Here is a 15185-nt window from a genome sequence, read left to right as displayed (position 1 = left end):
AGTAATGCATGCAGCAGTCTTAACCAATAAAGAAAGAATTGAAAAGGCCCAAAAAAAGGAGGATGAAGACTCAGTGGCAGAAACTGGGCATTATCACACATAAACGTCAATGTTTAAGACCATCTTTCTGTTTCCTTCAAAATACTAAGATTTAAGTAATTTTCTAATTCCTATTGGTTTTTAATTTTCAATTCTGGCACTTTTTCCTAATACGTATCAGTTTAAGTTGCCTTTAAAATCAGCTCCATCTGAATTTCTAAATATTACTGAGTTAAGCAAGATGTTCAGCTATTTCATGATACTGTTTAAGAACAGATTGATAAAAAGAAAATTATTTACTACACTCACCTTTAATTAGTAATTTTCAGCTTCTTCCAACAGTAACAGGGATGATCACTTCCTTTGGGCCATTAAAGATATGAGTGAGCCAAGCCCTTTCCATGTTAGACATATTAGAATTAATCATTATTATGATAATGATTTTCAAGAAGTGTCACAATTCTGTCAGGTACATACAAAACAAGAGAAGCCAGTGCTCATCTGAGAGAGCAAGCAGTTCATTTTTTTCTGAGAGCTTCTGTTTTGTCACTATCGTGGTGTTTATTTTCTTGTCAGACTGATGGCGGCACTTCAGGTAAGATTTGGACTGGAAGCAGCTATACAAACCACTATGGGAACAGACCTATACAAAGGTGATGGCATCAATGACACAGCAGACAGCAAAAGTCAGGGAGTCTGGCAACAATTTCAGGACAGCAGGAACAAAGACAATTACAAAAAGTCATATAGGCATGTAACTAGAAAGGGTCAGGCAGAAGTGTGGAAGGTGTATGCAAAAGGTATATTTCTACATAAAGTTGAAAACCGTTGCAAAAAACTAATAATAGAATATTTCAGTTGTAAGGGACCTGCAACAATCATCTAGTCCAACTGCCTGACCAATTCAGGGCTGATCCAAAGTTAAAGCATGCTGTGAAGGGCATTGTCTAAATGCTTCTTAAACACTGACAGGCTTGGGACATCTACCACCTCACCAGGAAATCTGTTCCAGTGTTTGACTACCCCATTTCCACTGAAACTGCTATATTCACCAGTATTGGTATTTATTTGCCAGTGTCAGTAGTGTGTCAGCACTTCAGAGGCTGTGACTTCAGTACTCCTCGACACATTTCACCAACTTTCCAATTCACTCATGATAAATAGACCATTAATAAATGGTCTGTAAGTAAACTAGTACATGCAGCATGTATAAAGTTAGAGGAAGAATTTAAAAACGCAACAAAACTGTCAGTTTTGATATTCAGCTGAAATTCTGAGACTTCACATATCCTTCAGCCTCTCTTCTCTAGCCACATTAGCATTGGGTACCTTGAAGGTTGGCAGACCTGAATGGACACTGAGGAATACATGGGGCTTTGTAGAGCACAATCAATTCTTTAAGCTTCCTGTTTCAATCTACAGCCAAATCAAGGGTAACTTATATTATGATTTTGCACTAAAATATCCATTTTAGAAAGCTAGTAAGTGCATATCCCTTTTCTATACAGAATTAAAGACAATAGAACTAAGTGGTGGCCATACCTTGTAATTTTGTAGTTTTGAAAAGGTGGCTGCAGGATAGAGGAGTCTAACTGACAAAAAAAATTGTTACCTCCAGAGGTGAAGCAAATGAATGAATTAATTTGTAGAGGTTCTCCAGGGTTTCTCTGAATTCCTTCAGTTCTCTGTTCTGCTGATGTGGTAAGGGCATTCAACTCTCATCAAGTCATTGGGCAAGGAAGACACAAAGGTCTTGATCTTGCAAAAGCTAACTTACAAAAGTATGCATGTTTTTGGAATCTCAGGAATGTGCAAAGATTTAGAAATTACACTTCTAGGATTACATTTTTTAACCCAATTAAATCTGACTGTGCCAGATGCAGTAGCTGAAATTATAGATTTGGAACAGTTATTTTGATGATGTTCCAAAGTATATGTAAATCAAGTACCATGATTATTTTTAAATTAACCAAAAGGCACTTTGTTTTGTTTTACAGAAGTTTCTTAATACCCCGAATTCTTCTATGTTTGCATGTGTGTTTAGCTAGGCTCTGGATTACATCTACATTGCAAAACAAAGCACCCAGGAAGGAGCAAAAGTGTAGAGAGAATGTGAGGCATCACTGCTCTTTCCCAACTACAGTATAAGTGAGGAAGGTAGTATGAATTGTACAGCGTGTTCAGATGAGTAGTTGAAGCTCATCCAAACCTCTGGAGGCTTGAGGCTGAAAATACCTTTTGAACAACTTTCCTTCTGCAAGATCTACCATACTTCGTTAGGTTCAGTATTGGTACCCAAACAGAGCACAGAAATCCATTAATCCCGTGAAAGTCAGAAGGAAAATATGAGTGGATGCATTAAGATCGTTTTGATACTTATTTTTTTTGACAAAACTGGGTTATCCTATCACTATGGAAACCACTCTTCTGACAAAACCAGAAGCTATGCTCTGTCAATAAGGCAATTTCATTCAGAAGATAAGCTCTTTTCAGAGCCTTCAACAAGACTCTGTGTGTGTGTGCTGGAGACTTCCCTATCTATATTATCCCCAGCTTTATAATAGCAGAGAGGATGCTGAAAAATGCCAAAAGACATTTTAAACAAACCGCAAATTAGTTCCCGCTCTATCAACCTAAGTTGTATTGTCACAGCAGTCCTCAGGGTAGGAGACGGCTCACTGTGAACAGAGATCATAAGCAAATTCCACGGTTGAGTTTGCCAAAAGTTTGCACTCCCCTTTGAGAAGTAAAATACAAGATTCCAGTGGTAAGTGAATTAGTCAGGTATAAAAGCTATTGCTGCCAATAGCTCAATCCTTCTGTGTCATTGTGGGAAAAACAGCAAGGGTGGAAATTCAAGTAGAAACAGTATCATCAGATTTTGGAAGAACCTGTTCACTGAACTGGTCACTTGAACATGGATGGACAGGAGACCAGAACACCCAAGAGGTCCCCAAGGAGACACAGGATTTACTATGACACCTTTAGTTTCCAGATAATAATCTCATGAAATGGGTCTTTACAGGTGACAGAAACTGTTCTCAGACTGACATGCCTATCACCACCTATCTGTGTTTGCCCCAGATCCAAAACTCTGAAGGCACCAAAACTCCCCATGCCTTTGCCACAGTCTTTTTTTCTTTGTACACACCCCTGATAACAATAAAAAAACCCACAAAAGCAAACAAAATAAAACAAAGAAAAAAAAATCCTCTTTTCCTAAAGCTATTATTATTACTACAGGGACCCTGGAGATGGAGACCCTAGGAGCACATCAAATGGTTGTTTTTTTTTTTAACTTGGGAGAAAACAAACAAACTAAAATGCAGCTGCCACCCAGCTACCTTAAAGAACTGCCCGAAGTTTGCTGTCAAGGGAAGACTACCTTATGAGAATGCTCCCACTCTTTTTCCAAACTCTCTGAAGTAGGTCATGGTGGAAAAAGCAAATGGTGACTCTATCCATGTCATGAGCTTTTCCATCAGTTCTGAGACTAGAAACTGGGCAGACCTAGTTCCTAAAACTCTTGCCCTTCTCTACAGAATACTGTATCCAAAAAACTTCTTTAATCAAAGCTCTAGGTAGCCCGTTTGTTCCCAAATGGAAAGAACCTGACATAAGTTAACAGATAAGGCTGTCCAGGAGAGCTGTAGAAACTGAGAAGACAGAGTGCAGTGACTCACTGCTCTCATTGTAGCTGCAACTTGCATAAAAAGTATTTCATAGAATCATGAAATTATTGAGGTTGGAAAGGACATCCAAAACCATGAAAGCTCCTCAGAGTTCACATCATAGAAAACTCAATAAAAGCACTTGCAGAGTCACAGTTCCAGAAAATCCCTTATGATCACCCATCAAACACACACATGCAGAAGTTTTCACAGGAGCTAGCCAAAAGTACACTTTTTCAAAAAAACAGTAGATCTTACAGGACACAGCTGACTGCCAACTTCACCTAGTAAGTCATGCCTCTTCCAGTAGAGATTCACATGCAGCAGATGATCCATGAAGTCTTCAAGGTTTTCAATCAATATCTGCAGCTACAAGAACCACAGAATCATAAAATGGTATGGGATGGAAAGGACCCTTAAAGGTCATCTAGCCCAACCCCCCACCCCGACCTAACCCCCGCAATCAGCAGGGACATCTTCAACCAGATCAGGTTGATCAAAGCCTCATCAGCCCTTACCTTGCATGTTTCCAGGGATGGGTTATCTACAATCTCTCCAAGCAACCTGTTCCAGTGTTTCACCCACCTCATCATAAAAAAATTCTTCCTTATATCTAGTCTGAATCTAGCATATTTTAGTTTAAAACAATTACCCCTTGTCCTCTCACTATAGGCCCTACTAAAAAGTCCCCATCTTTTTTATAGGCCCTTTTTAAGTACTGAGGTCTCCCTAGAGCCTTCTCTTTCCCAGGTTGAACAATCCCAATTCTCTCAGCCTTTCCTCATAGGAGAGATGTTCCATCCTTGTGATCACTTTTGTATCCCTATTCTGGACCCACTCCAACAGGTCCATGTCTTTCCCATGCTGAGGGCTGCAGAGCTGGATGCAGTACTCCACGTGGGGTCTCACCAGAGTGGAGCAGAGGTCCTCCCTGGACCTGCTGGCCATGCTTCTTTTGATGCCACTCAGGATACGGTTGGTTTTCTCGGCTGTGAGCACACATTGCAGGCTAATGTCGAGTTTTTCACCCACCAGTACCCCCAAGTCCTTCTCCGCAAAACTGCTCTCAATCCCTTTGTCCCCCAGTCTGTATTGATACTGGGAGTTGCCCTGGCCCAGGTATAGGACCTTGCACTTGGCCTTGTTGAACTTCATGAGGTTCACATGGCCCCGCTTCTTGAGCTTGTCCAGGTCCCTCTGGATGGCATCCTGTCCCTCAGGGCATGGCAACCACACCACTCAGCTTGATGTTGTCCTCAAACTTGCTGAGGGTGCACTCAATCCCACCATCTATGTCATTGATGAAGTCAAACAGTACTGTTCCGAATACAGACCCCTGAGGGACACCACTCACCACTGATCTCCATCTGGACATTGAGTTGTGGACCGCTATTGTGTGGATCCAACCATCCAAGCAATTCTTCATCCACTGAACAGCCCATCCATCAAATCCATCTCACTCCAATTAAGAGAGAAAACTGTACAAGGAAGTTACACTTTGTTCCTACATGGAAGTTTTTGTGCAATGTTCCAAACCCAGCATTTCTGGGAGGCAGAGCTCAGCCCAAACTGAAAATACCATCTGTGAAACTGTGCTGAACAGTCATATCCTCACAATGATTTGCATCCAACATACACTCATTCTGGTTACAGGGGCAGAGGTTCTTCATTTATAGCAGCTCTTGAGTTACGGCACAGCTGGTGGTTAGGAATGGGGCTGGACTCAAAGGCTTGTAAGCAACCTCATGTATTGATTTTAAAAACCTACCAAGGATGGAAGAAGAGGGAAATGGACCTCCAACCTCACCTCCGGACCTTATGGTTGGCATCTAGGACTCTCATTGTTATGTGGCGGCCATCCAGGTTCATGCCCATCACAGAGAAGAGAAAGGCAAGACTGCTCTAGAACCAATTTCATCCCTGGCCTGCTTTACTACCAGGGAAGCTGATGCTTCCAGTGCACAAAACAACAAAAATAAATAAGTCTTCTGCATGACTGATAAACCTCTGAACTGTGACAGCAGGCAACACTTAAGACATTCCAGGATAATCGAGATGAATATGTATCAAGTCTAATTTCTTACTGAATTTACTGAGATTTTTGCTGTCAAGTGGGATGGTGGGTTTCGGAACTAAGTTCACTAATATTTCAGGAGTAAGCCAGAAAACTGAGACAAAATGTCCAGTTTTTCATTGAAGCTTGAAATATACAAAGACAATGAACTTCATTCAGATGCCTGAGAGATTAGATTTCTGATACTCAGTGGCATTCTAAAATGACCACAAAAAATGTTCCTTTCATCCAGTAATATGCATTCATGCCATCTTTATGACCAGAGATTTTCACATCCATATCAGAACAAGGACTATGTGCTTAAAACTTAATTGGAATGTTTTGCAGGCACCTCACTGGGGATGAGCCAGTAAAGGAAATAATTTTGTCTATCAGCCAAAGATCCATTTCTTAAGTTTTAGTCAGTACCACTGTAGAAGGTGAGTGGTAATGTGGTTCTAAACTTCAGTAGCCAGTTATGTGTAAAGGTAAAGAAAACATCGAAAGCAGGCTGAAAAACACAGAAATTCATTATGGTATTTTATCACTGGATCATATTTTAATTAAATGCACATAAAACATTTCAAATTCTTAAGTTTAAAAAAATATTGCAGGAATCCCAGTACTTTTTTTTCTTTATAAGAATAATAATAATAATAAGCTTATATAAGTGCCAATTTCTAATTTTGCAGCAATTTACCCACTGACCTCTCTCCATGCTTTCTTCCATGCATGAGAAAAACTCCTGTCTCTGCAAAATTTACCTGTGCTCTGAAGACTGAAAAAAAGCACAGCTGCGTAGTATGTATTACCAAAGGAAGAAGAGAAGCTTTAAGATTTTTATGCATTACTACAGGAGGAGACAGCTTTAAGTAACCCATTTATCCAGTTTTACTGATAGCTGACTACTAGTTAGTGTTATTCTCTCTTTTTCTTCTTCTTTGCTATTGGTAGCTATGTTCTGTCCTGTGCCATGCTAAATTAATTTAAATTGGTCTGAATGTGATAAAGAGTATATTGCTGTGATATTAACACAACCAGATTCTAAATCTGTTTGTCAAAGTGAGCTGTGAGCTGATTTAACATTCATCTTGCCTTTTGGTGTCACTACATTTTAAGTATCTTGCAGTACAGAACTAGCCTTTATAACACCTTACACAGTGTTAGGGATTATTTTTTTTATTATCACACAGACAGTAGCCACAACTGGAGAAAAAGAAACATGTCTTCTTGATACAGGGGGATACCCCAGGCAATTTCACACAAAAGCCTTTGAAAAAAGAGCTAGGCTTGTTTCATGTCAAGACACAATAAAAAAGTCATCTGAAATACTGTGTGCCATTCTCATCCCTCACGTCTGATCAGATGAACTGAAGCCAGAAGAGCTTCAGTGAAGAGGTAACAGGAGGATCTGAAAGGAGACGTGGAAAGGAAAGAGGTTTATTTTGCCAAGCCTGAAAGGAGATAATATTGCTCTCTGCAAACATACAGATGGATAGACATCAGTGGTGGAGAAAAGGTATTTAAACTGAAAGGCAACTTTTGCAGTATTCATTCCATGACATTCCAAAAGAACCAGCTGGTAAGAACCAGTAGTGAATAAGTATATCTAAATATTCCTCTTTAAAAGAGCTTTTGAAAGAGCCTTTCAGGAGAAAGAATCAGGCAAAAAAATGTCATTACTTTCCCAAAAGAATTTGGTTATGCATTGTTTTCTGCCTTTACTTATCATAGCTAGGGAACTAGGCTTCCTAGTCCCTTCCTGTAGTGTCTTCCTGCACAACATAATCATGATTCCCCCATTTAAAACCTTGGAACAGATTCAACATTTTCAGATGGGTCCAAATATTGATTTGATGTTACAAGTTGGAACTTGGGAAGATTTTATTTCCAGGTTTTAATCCACAGTATCTATCTCTCTGTTATTTCAAGTATCAGAAGATAATCTTTCTTCTGGATCTACAATGATCATTCTCACCTCTCTATATATGTTAATGATATACAGGAAATTATATACAGGACTCTTTGTCTTCATATAAAGCCAAATAAAAAGTACATGAAGAGATCAGGAGACTACTGAGACAAGTCCAGCAATGTGGCAAGTCTTTCGTAAAGACCATTTCCATCTGCCAAGGTGGATACCTCAATCCCATAAGCTCATGCAAAACTCTTCAATCCAGATTGGATCTCCAGCTCACGCTAGTCTCTCCATTGAGATTCCAAGTCAAATGATCAATTAAAATCTTACATCTCAATTTTTAAAATGAATACTTCATATTCAGCTACTAATGAAAATACAGATCCTAGCAGAAACTTGTACCTACCCTTCTGTATTTTATTCTCACAAACACTACATTGCCAGTTCCCAGTAGTACAATGCTTGTATAACAAAGTTCTCCCCAGGAAGCGCATTTTGGCAATGACCAGTTCACCCACAACTGATAGACGTAGGTATTACACAAATTGCCTAGTGCTGTTGTTGTGTAACTGACAGTTTGTGTCCCACTGTGACCTGAATTGCAACAGTGTAATCAAGGTAAGAATAAGACCCTGAAAATTAGCTTAGCTTTAGTGTTTTTCTTCACTAGATAGTTTGCAAAATGTACTTTTTTTACATTACATAAATTTTTTTACATACAGAAAATATTTGAATGCTTATATTTATGAATAGTCATGTAGTTGCAGATTTTAAACTTCAGAAGAAAATATGATTACTAGGTACTCTGACATTTCTGTAGCACAAACCACAAAACTTCACTTAATGATTCCTGCTCTGAGACTTCAGTTTGTGATGGACCTAGACCATTTTTCCAGGGAGAAGTCAATTTCAGTTTCAAGAGTCAGGAATTCAGAATATCACAGGTAGTTGACCTCACAGTGAAATTAAGACCCAGCCAGTGCTTCTTGCCATGCCCATACTAGTGTTTACTTAGTGAAGACCTGCTTGCATTTTTCTATTTTACTAATAAGGACTGCAAGAAAAGTAAATTAAATTAATGTAGACGGTACACTTCATTAAGGAAGATATGGAAAAATGACAGTTTGTTTTAGTTTTTTGCCTGCATAGATTTTATTACCTTCTTTATTTAGGTCTAAAACTAGATGAAACTTTCCCTCATGCAGATTTGGTGAATTACTGAGTATGTTACAATATCTCAGAGTCTCTGACCATTTTCTAGAAAACCCAGAGGCTAGGGGAGATGAAATTAGTATGGCTTCTGCATGACATGATGTATATGACCAGTCCAGTAGAGCAATGAGAAAACAGAGGCTCACAGCTACTGGCAAGCTATCTGGAAAGGACACTCAAACCCTTTTGCATACCAGTATCTCAAAATACAGTCCTGTGTGATAGGATTTTTCTCACACCATTAAGCATCACAGAGCCATTGGGAGGAAAACGCGTATGTACAATTGTGAGAAAAAGAATGGTTCCATACCTAGAAATCTGACCTCCAAGAAAAAAAAAATAGTGGTAGGGCCAACTAAGCATGTGCAAAAATGTTCACAGGGCAAGCTGTGAAATTAGGTAAAGACATCCCTCCTGGGCAGTTCAAAATAGATATCCCTCTTGGGAAACTCTATACTAGCATTCTGGAATCTGCCAGATCTGTGAATTACAGTAACTAGACTTCAGCAGTGAAAATACCTGATACATCAGGAAAAAAAGGATCTTACCCCCTTTCCCTGAAAGCCTCTGCTACGTTATTTAGATGTTTGGATCTTTTTTGTAATAGTTAAAAAGAAAAATCACTGACCTCTGTGGAATCTGTTAGTTCCCTGCAGGACAAAATGTAGGCTTTATTTTACCAAACCAAGGGCACTTATGTCAGGGATGACAAGCCAAGTGTAATTAATTTGTAGAAACAGGATTCAAAAGTGGGCATTAGTCCAGAAGGAGGAAGAGTTCCCAATGGGAACATTTGCAACCTGATGCTTTTGCACATAAGAAAAATTAACTCAGCTACCCATAAATCCACTACCAGTTCTCAGCTTTGAGGAGGAGAAAAAAATATCTTCCTCTCCAGACACTTCCCCTAGAGATCCAAGAAAAGCATGCAGGAAATGCACAGAAACACTAACACTCCTCATCAACACCATTCCCTTAAACCTCAGCTCTCACGCTAATGTGAATGATTTCAAAACACTTTGAAAGTTTTTATACATATTACTGACGTAGGGGTTATGTATAGGATAGACAGCTCTGAAAAAGGTGCCACAAATTACCTGATACTTTATTTGCTACTGCTCCTGCCAGGACTGTTACTCTGTTAAAACAACGGACACTTTGACTCAGAGAAATCAATCAGAAATACCAATAGCCATTATTTTATGAATTTACATAACTCAGGAGTAGAAATTAATATGGCTTTCTTTGTTATATTGGGGTGTACAAGGGAATTTACAGTGGGATGGAACCTTGTTGTTTATCACACAGGTCACATTCACATCCCCAACCGACAAAGTCAAAACAACCTGGTATGGCATGTATAAGGAGTATAAGATGTAAGATGTGCACTGACAAAGCCAGAAAGATAAATCTTTTCCATCTCTTTCCCCAAACTGCACAAATGGAGAGTTTTAGCAGTGCTTTTGCCTGTGACTAAGCTGAGCTGGTTTAATCAGGTGGCTACGAGCAGTGTATTCAGTCCATTGGTTGCCATGAATATCAATTTCAGCAAAAATATTTGATGAAAATCCATTAACACTGAAGGGTAACAGAGAACAGCTAACACAGCCACTGTTGAACAAAGATACAGCCTACTAACTAGGAAAAATTTGCAAGTATAGACTCTCAACAAGAGTCAGTAATTAAAGTGATGCAGTGAAATATGTACATACAAGCCAATATAAAGAACTCTTCAGAATAATATATTCACATACCATATAAAACAGTCCTTTCCAGAATAATCAGCTTATATGATACAAACCGACCTTCTGGGCATTTCTGTAATCACAAAAGGGAAGAAAAACATCGAAGATTTATTTAATTTTAAATAATGGCAAGATTACATAATTATTAATTTTATTATTTCTGCTTTAAAAGGATGCTTTTCAATAATAAGTGAACAGTATGTTTTGCCTTGGTGTCCATATTACTCTTTACAATGAGCTCTACCAACCATTATAACTGTTGTTATACATATTGCAGAGCTTCACTTGGGAGATCTTAACACTCTTTGAAGGAATATTATGTGTTGCTGGCAACAGTGGCTTCAAAGAACAAGGATGAGTTATAGTGAGAGCCAGTGGATTTAATTTCCATGATTAGGAATACACAGATAATGATGGGACATAGATATTCTGCAATATGTTCCAACTAAAGAAAATCTTGGCTTTGATGTAATTCTAGGTAAAGTGAACCGCAAAGAAAAGAGTTTTCTATTAAAAGCTCCCTGCCTCCAGTGCCTTGGAAACTCAGCACAAAATACCTTCTGGTCTTAAGGGGAGTGAAGCAGGGCTTGCAGGATAGATCTAACAATATGTCAAGGAAGACCTGAAGGCCCTCCGTGACAGTTAAGGGTTACTAGCTATTACTGGCCACACGGCTGTGTGAGAAGTCATCTACTAGCAGTTCATTGATGGCAGAGAAGTGGAAAGTTAAGTTGCCCCTGTTAGAAGAAAAAATCACAGTTATTAATACAGTTACATCTGGAATCACCACTCAAGGTCAGTTTTAAAGACAATCTACAGAGTAGAAACTACATAAAAATAAATCTTATTTTTAAAAAGAAGAAAAAAAGGAAGAGGGAGTTCTGCCTGTTATTTACATGAGGAAATCTACTGAATTTTTCCTGGAAGACTACACACGGCTGGAGAAGAGGTGGGATTATCACCACAGTAGTATATAAGTAAAACCTAATTAACAGAGAGGGGAACTGGTTTATTATTTGGACTGTTTAATGCTTTGGGTTATTTTTATTAACACCTACTTAACTCAAACACTGAGAGACACCTGGGAGAAATATCTAATCCATTTTGCATTTCAATAGAGGACTGAGAAAGCTTATAATATGCATATGGGGACTTCCAAAGGGGTTTTTAGGGAAAACAGGAGAGATCAAGTTTAATATAGCTGATACTTTTAAAAGCAAAAGTATCCATGACTACAACACTCTAAAGAAGTATAAAAGACCTCACAGCTTCTTTCTTCTGTTTTTCAGTACTTTGGCAGGAATGTTTATAATGCAGGAGGAGCCAATGTCCTCTGACATTATATCACAAGACAAGGAGAGAGCAGACTGCTACACCACCAAAACTACACACCAGCAACTTCAGTACTTCAGTTTGCCACAACAAGACTTTTGTTTCACAGAAGTGGAAGAGCTCACCCTAACTAACCCAGTAGCTGGAGGTTGTCAACCTGTTAGGTTTCTCCTAACAGTTTCTAAACTGGCATGAGCATTTTGCTTGTATGTTCAGAGTCACACACTAGACAAACATTTCTGCAAGGCCCGGGTCAGGCAATGGCTGACAGCAGAGAGGGAAGAGGGGAGAAAAGGGTACTGAAAAGATAGTTATAGACTCACCATTGGCATTGGAGGAGAAAAATCTTTTAATAGGATAACGTTAAACTAACTTGGAAAAAATGGATACAAAATAAACAACAGTTTAAATAATACAACGGAAGTACTTAGCAATACTAAAAACCACTGGGATAAGGATTAAATCCAGAAAAAAGAGGAACAAATGTAACTAAAATAGCATCAACACCTACATGAACAAAGACCACTCACAAACACATTCTTACTTGAAAGCAGAGTTTCAGATATAAGACTAAATCAAGTCTCATATCTAGTCTAACATTCAGTCTCCACACAAAAATAGGCACAGGTTAGAAACTAAGATCTGAAGTGTGTCTGTATGTGGGGCAGAGAGATACTGATAATTAAGTAGGAGGTAATGTGTTTCTAAAGACTTCATTGTTGATATGTATCCTTTCCCTTTGGCTGGGAGCATCTGGTAGAAACGACAGGTTTTCTAACACTTGCAAACAAGACACTAAATAAAATAACCTCCCAAGTTATTAGGGCTGTTTCTCCAAATCACAGATCAAGACAGTATGAAGTATAAAAGCCAAACACTAGGAAATATAAAGGTAGGGCATTACTGTCACCAGTATCATTTTCCTTTTCAGAGTTTGAACACTGCAAACTTTCATGAAACTTGCTTTACAGTGAATTTTATTGGCACTGCAAATTTCTCAAGTTAAGAGTTCAGAGTATTTTAACAGAAAACTTGAATATTCAAAATCATGTTCAAAACAATCCTGACACCAAACCAAACACAGAGATTTATTTACCAGTTTTTTCAACAGGACTGCCAAGCCAAGCAGTTTTTTTTTTTGGCTTTTTTTTTCCCAAAGCACCCAAGCTGTTTTGGTAATAGAGATGGCCCAGGTTCTCTTGTTACTCATGTCCAATTTACAGAAAGTATGGTGCTTACCAACGTTCGGTTTTCTCAGCCTTTGTTTTGTACCAAGATCCTTAAATTAATCCCAGAAAGATGGGGGGGGGCTGGGAGCTCTAGGCTAAAAGTAGTGATAGAGCATTTCTGTTTCCTTTGTCAGTGAAACAGCATTTCCTAACCAATGTCCATTGTGATAAATACACTAGCTAGCATTGGCAGCTGTCACATTTCCCAGATTTTTCAGTTTGCACTCAAAGCTTGAAAATATTTAGTAAAAGAAATTTAACACTCTTATCATGTCTTAAGAACTTTTCAGGATTTACCTTTCACAAAGAAGTCATATGGGCAAATGTATTGACGCAAACCGAAAACATACACAGACTCAGAAAGGCTGCAAGTTTAAGAGCAGTTTCCAACAGACCTAACAGTAGAATCTTCATACATTTTGTATTCTAGTGGAATTTATTGTTTCTTACTTTAAGTGTTACTTCCTTGTAACCTGATCCTTTCACACTGCTACAATCTCATCAATCTCCTACCATATGTATCCATGTATTGCTAACATCAGAATTCCATTATGCTGTAAGACAAGAATGATCCGGAATAGCTGACTGTTTCAGTACATTGGTTTAACATCAGCATCAATATCTTCAAAATCATAATTAGGCCTTACTTTTCTTAACTTATCAGCATTTATCTTTATGAAATCCTATGCCCTTATAAGGACTTCATCAATGATACCACCCATCATGTATGCATGGTAGGGAATGGGACAGAGGAGCCTTGTGTCTTGTCAATACACACTCTTGCTCTTTGAGGTTTAAAACAGGTGGTTTATATGACAGCTATAGATTAACAGTGAACGAGGAGGGGTATTTTCAAAAAGAGGCTGTGAATACACTTCTGGGTGGGATAGCATTGTGACATCCCATCTGTGGAGTGCAAACACCATCCCACCCTCAGCATTTTGAAAATAAACTAATGGTGCTTGCCCAAGAAGAACCTGTGAGGAAAATGTTGATTACATCTTCAGGGAATAATGTTCCAGAAGATGGAAGAAGAAGATTAAGCAAGATACTGAGTAGATTAGTTAATGCTAAGATTATCCTTTACACACTAGAAGAGGCAGAGACTGGATGAAAGGAAAAAAACCCAAACCACTGCCTGATCGCATCTGTAAAGACTGTCTCACCATGAATACCCACAAGAGTACCAGCCTCAGGTTTCATAGGCTTTTCTAATCCCAGTGCCTGATTTTGCAAGTTTACTAATATCTTTTACTGAAGATACCTGTGTGAACCAGTGCAGTGACTGGTAGTGCTCATAATGGCAAGGTGAAGGAGGGTAACAGGGAACCTGAATATCCTTTTTAAGCGTTCTAGTGCTTGAGACAGCCCAGTTTAATCAGTTCGTTTGCATTTTACATTCACAGACATTTTTGTGAATGTAAAATTTTGCTGGAGTCCCGCAGAAAGACAGCGTGCAACAGAGTAATATGGGGATATACCTGAGACTACCTCCATTCAGAATCTACTGTGAAACTCACTGACCAACAATGGAAGAAATAGAGAATCTAATTGAATTGTGTCTATTTCCTGGTGTTTTCACCATCCAGCTTCTTTGCTACTACATTCGGATGACAGCCATTTACCAAATGCCAGAAAAGTATCTTTATGAATCCATGGGGAAAGTAATAAGTAAATCCTCAGATCTAAATTCTGCCCATAGGGATTTTAATAGTTGTACCCACAGTGGCCTGTAGTCTTTCAAGTGACTCACCCATGTGTACAAGCATGTTCTCATGTTCACAGCTTTTACAGTCCTAGACCTTTCTTATAGGAGCCATAAGAAGCAGCTATGTTTCTTCTCAGATAATTAACCCAGGCTTAGACTTATCTTTCATGATGTAGCTGGAAGAGAAAGCAGTATAGGTGAGTAAGTAGAAAAGTACATGGCCAGAATTGTTACAGCAAGAATGCTGGGTAAGCCACTGTCCTGGAGGGGAGGGGATG

General features: G+C 38.8%; 1 protein-coding gene across 4 annotated transcripts in view; it reads right to left on the bottom strand.

The window, feature by feature from the left end:
* Nucleotides 1–13271, bottom strand: part of LOC308056773 (uncharacterized protein) — a 62218-nt gene extending 48947 nt beyond the window's left edge. For 2 of the 4 annotated variants that reach the window (XR_013924967.1, XR_013924968.1), the window contains exon 1: nt 349–13271. Coding sequence is in view for 1 of the 4 variants with exons in the window: in XM_080372605.1 (XP_080228731.1) it covers nt 3969–4079; nt 4620–4865 (357 nt within the window). In the remaining 3 variants the exon portion in view is untranslated. The remainder of the gene's footprint in view (nt 1–348) is intronic. The other 2 variants (XR_013924969.1, XM_080372605.1) reach the window with 2 other exon arrangements.
* Nucleotides 13272–15185: the final 1914 nt, after the last annotated feature.

This window comes from Falco punctatus, assembly GCF_963210335.1.
Source record: "Falco punctatus genome assembly, chromosome: Z".
Taxonomy (NCBI): Eukaryota; Metazoa; Chordata; class Aves; order Falconiformes; family Falconidae; genus Falco; species Falco punctatus.
The sequence above is the reverse complement of the archived record's forward strand: the minus strand, read 5'-3'. Positions and strand labels throughout refer to the sequence as shown.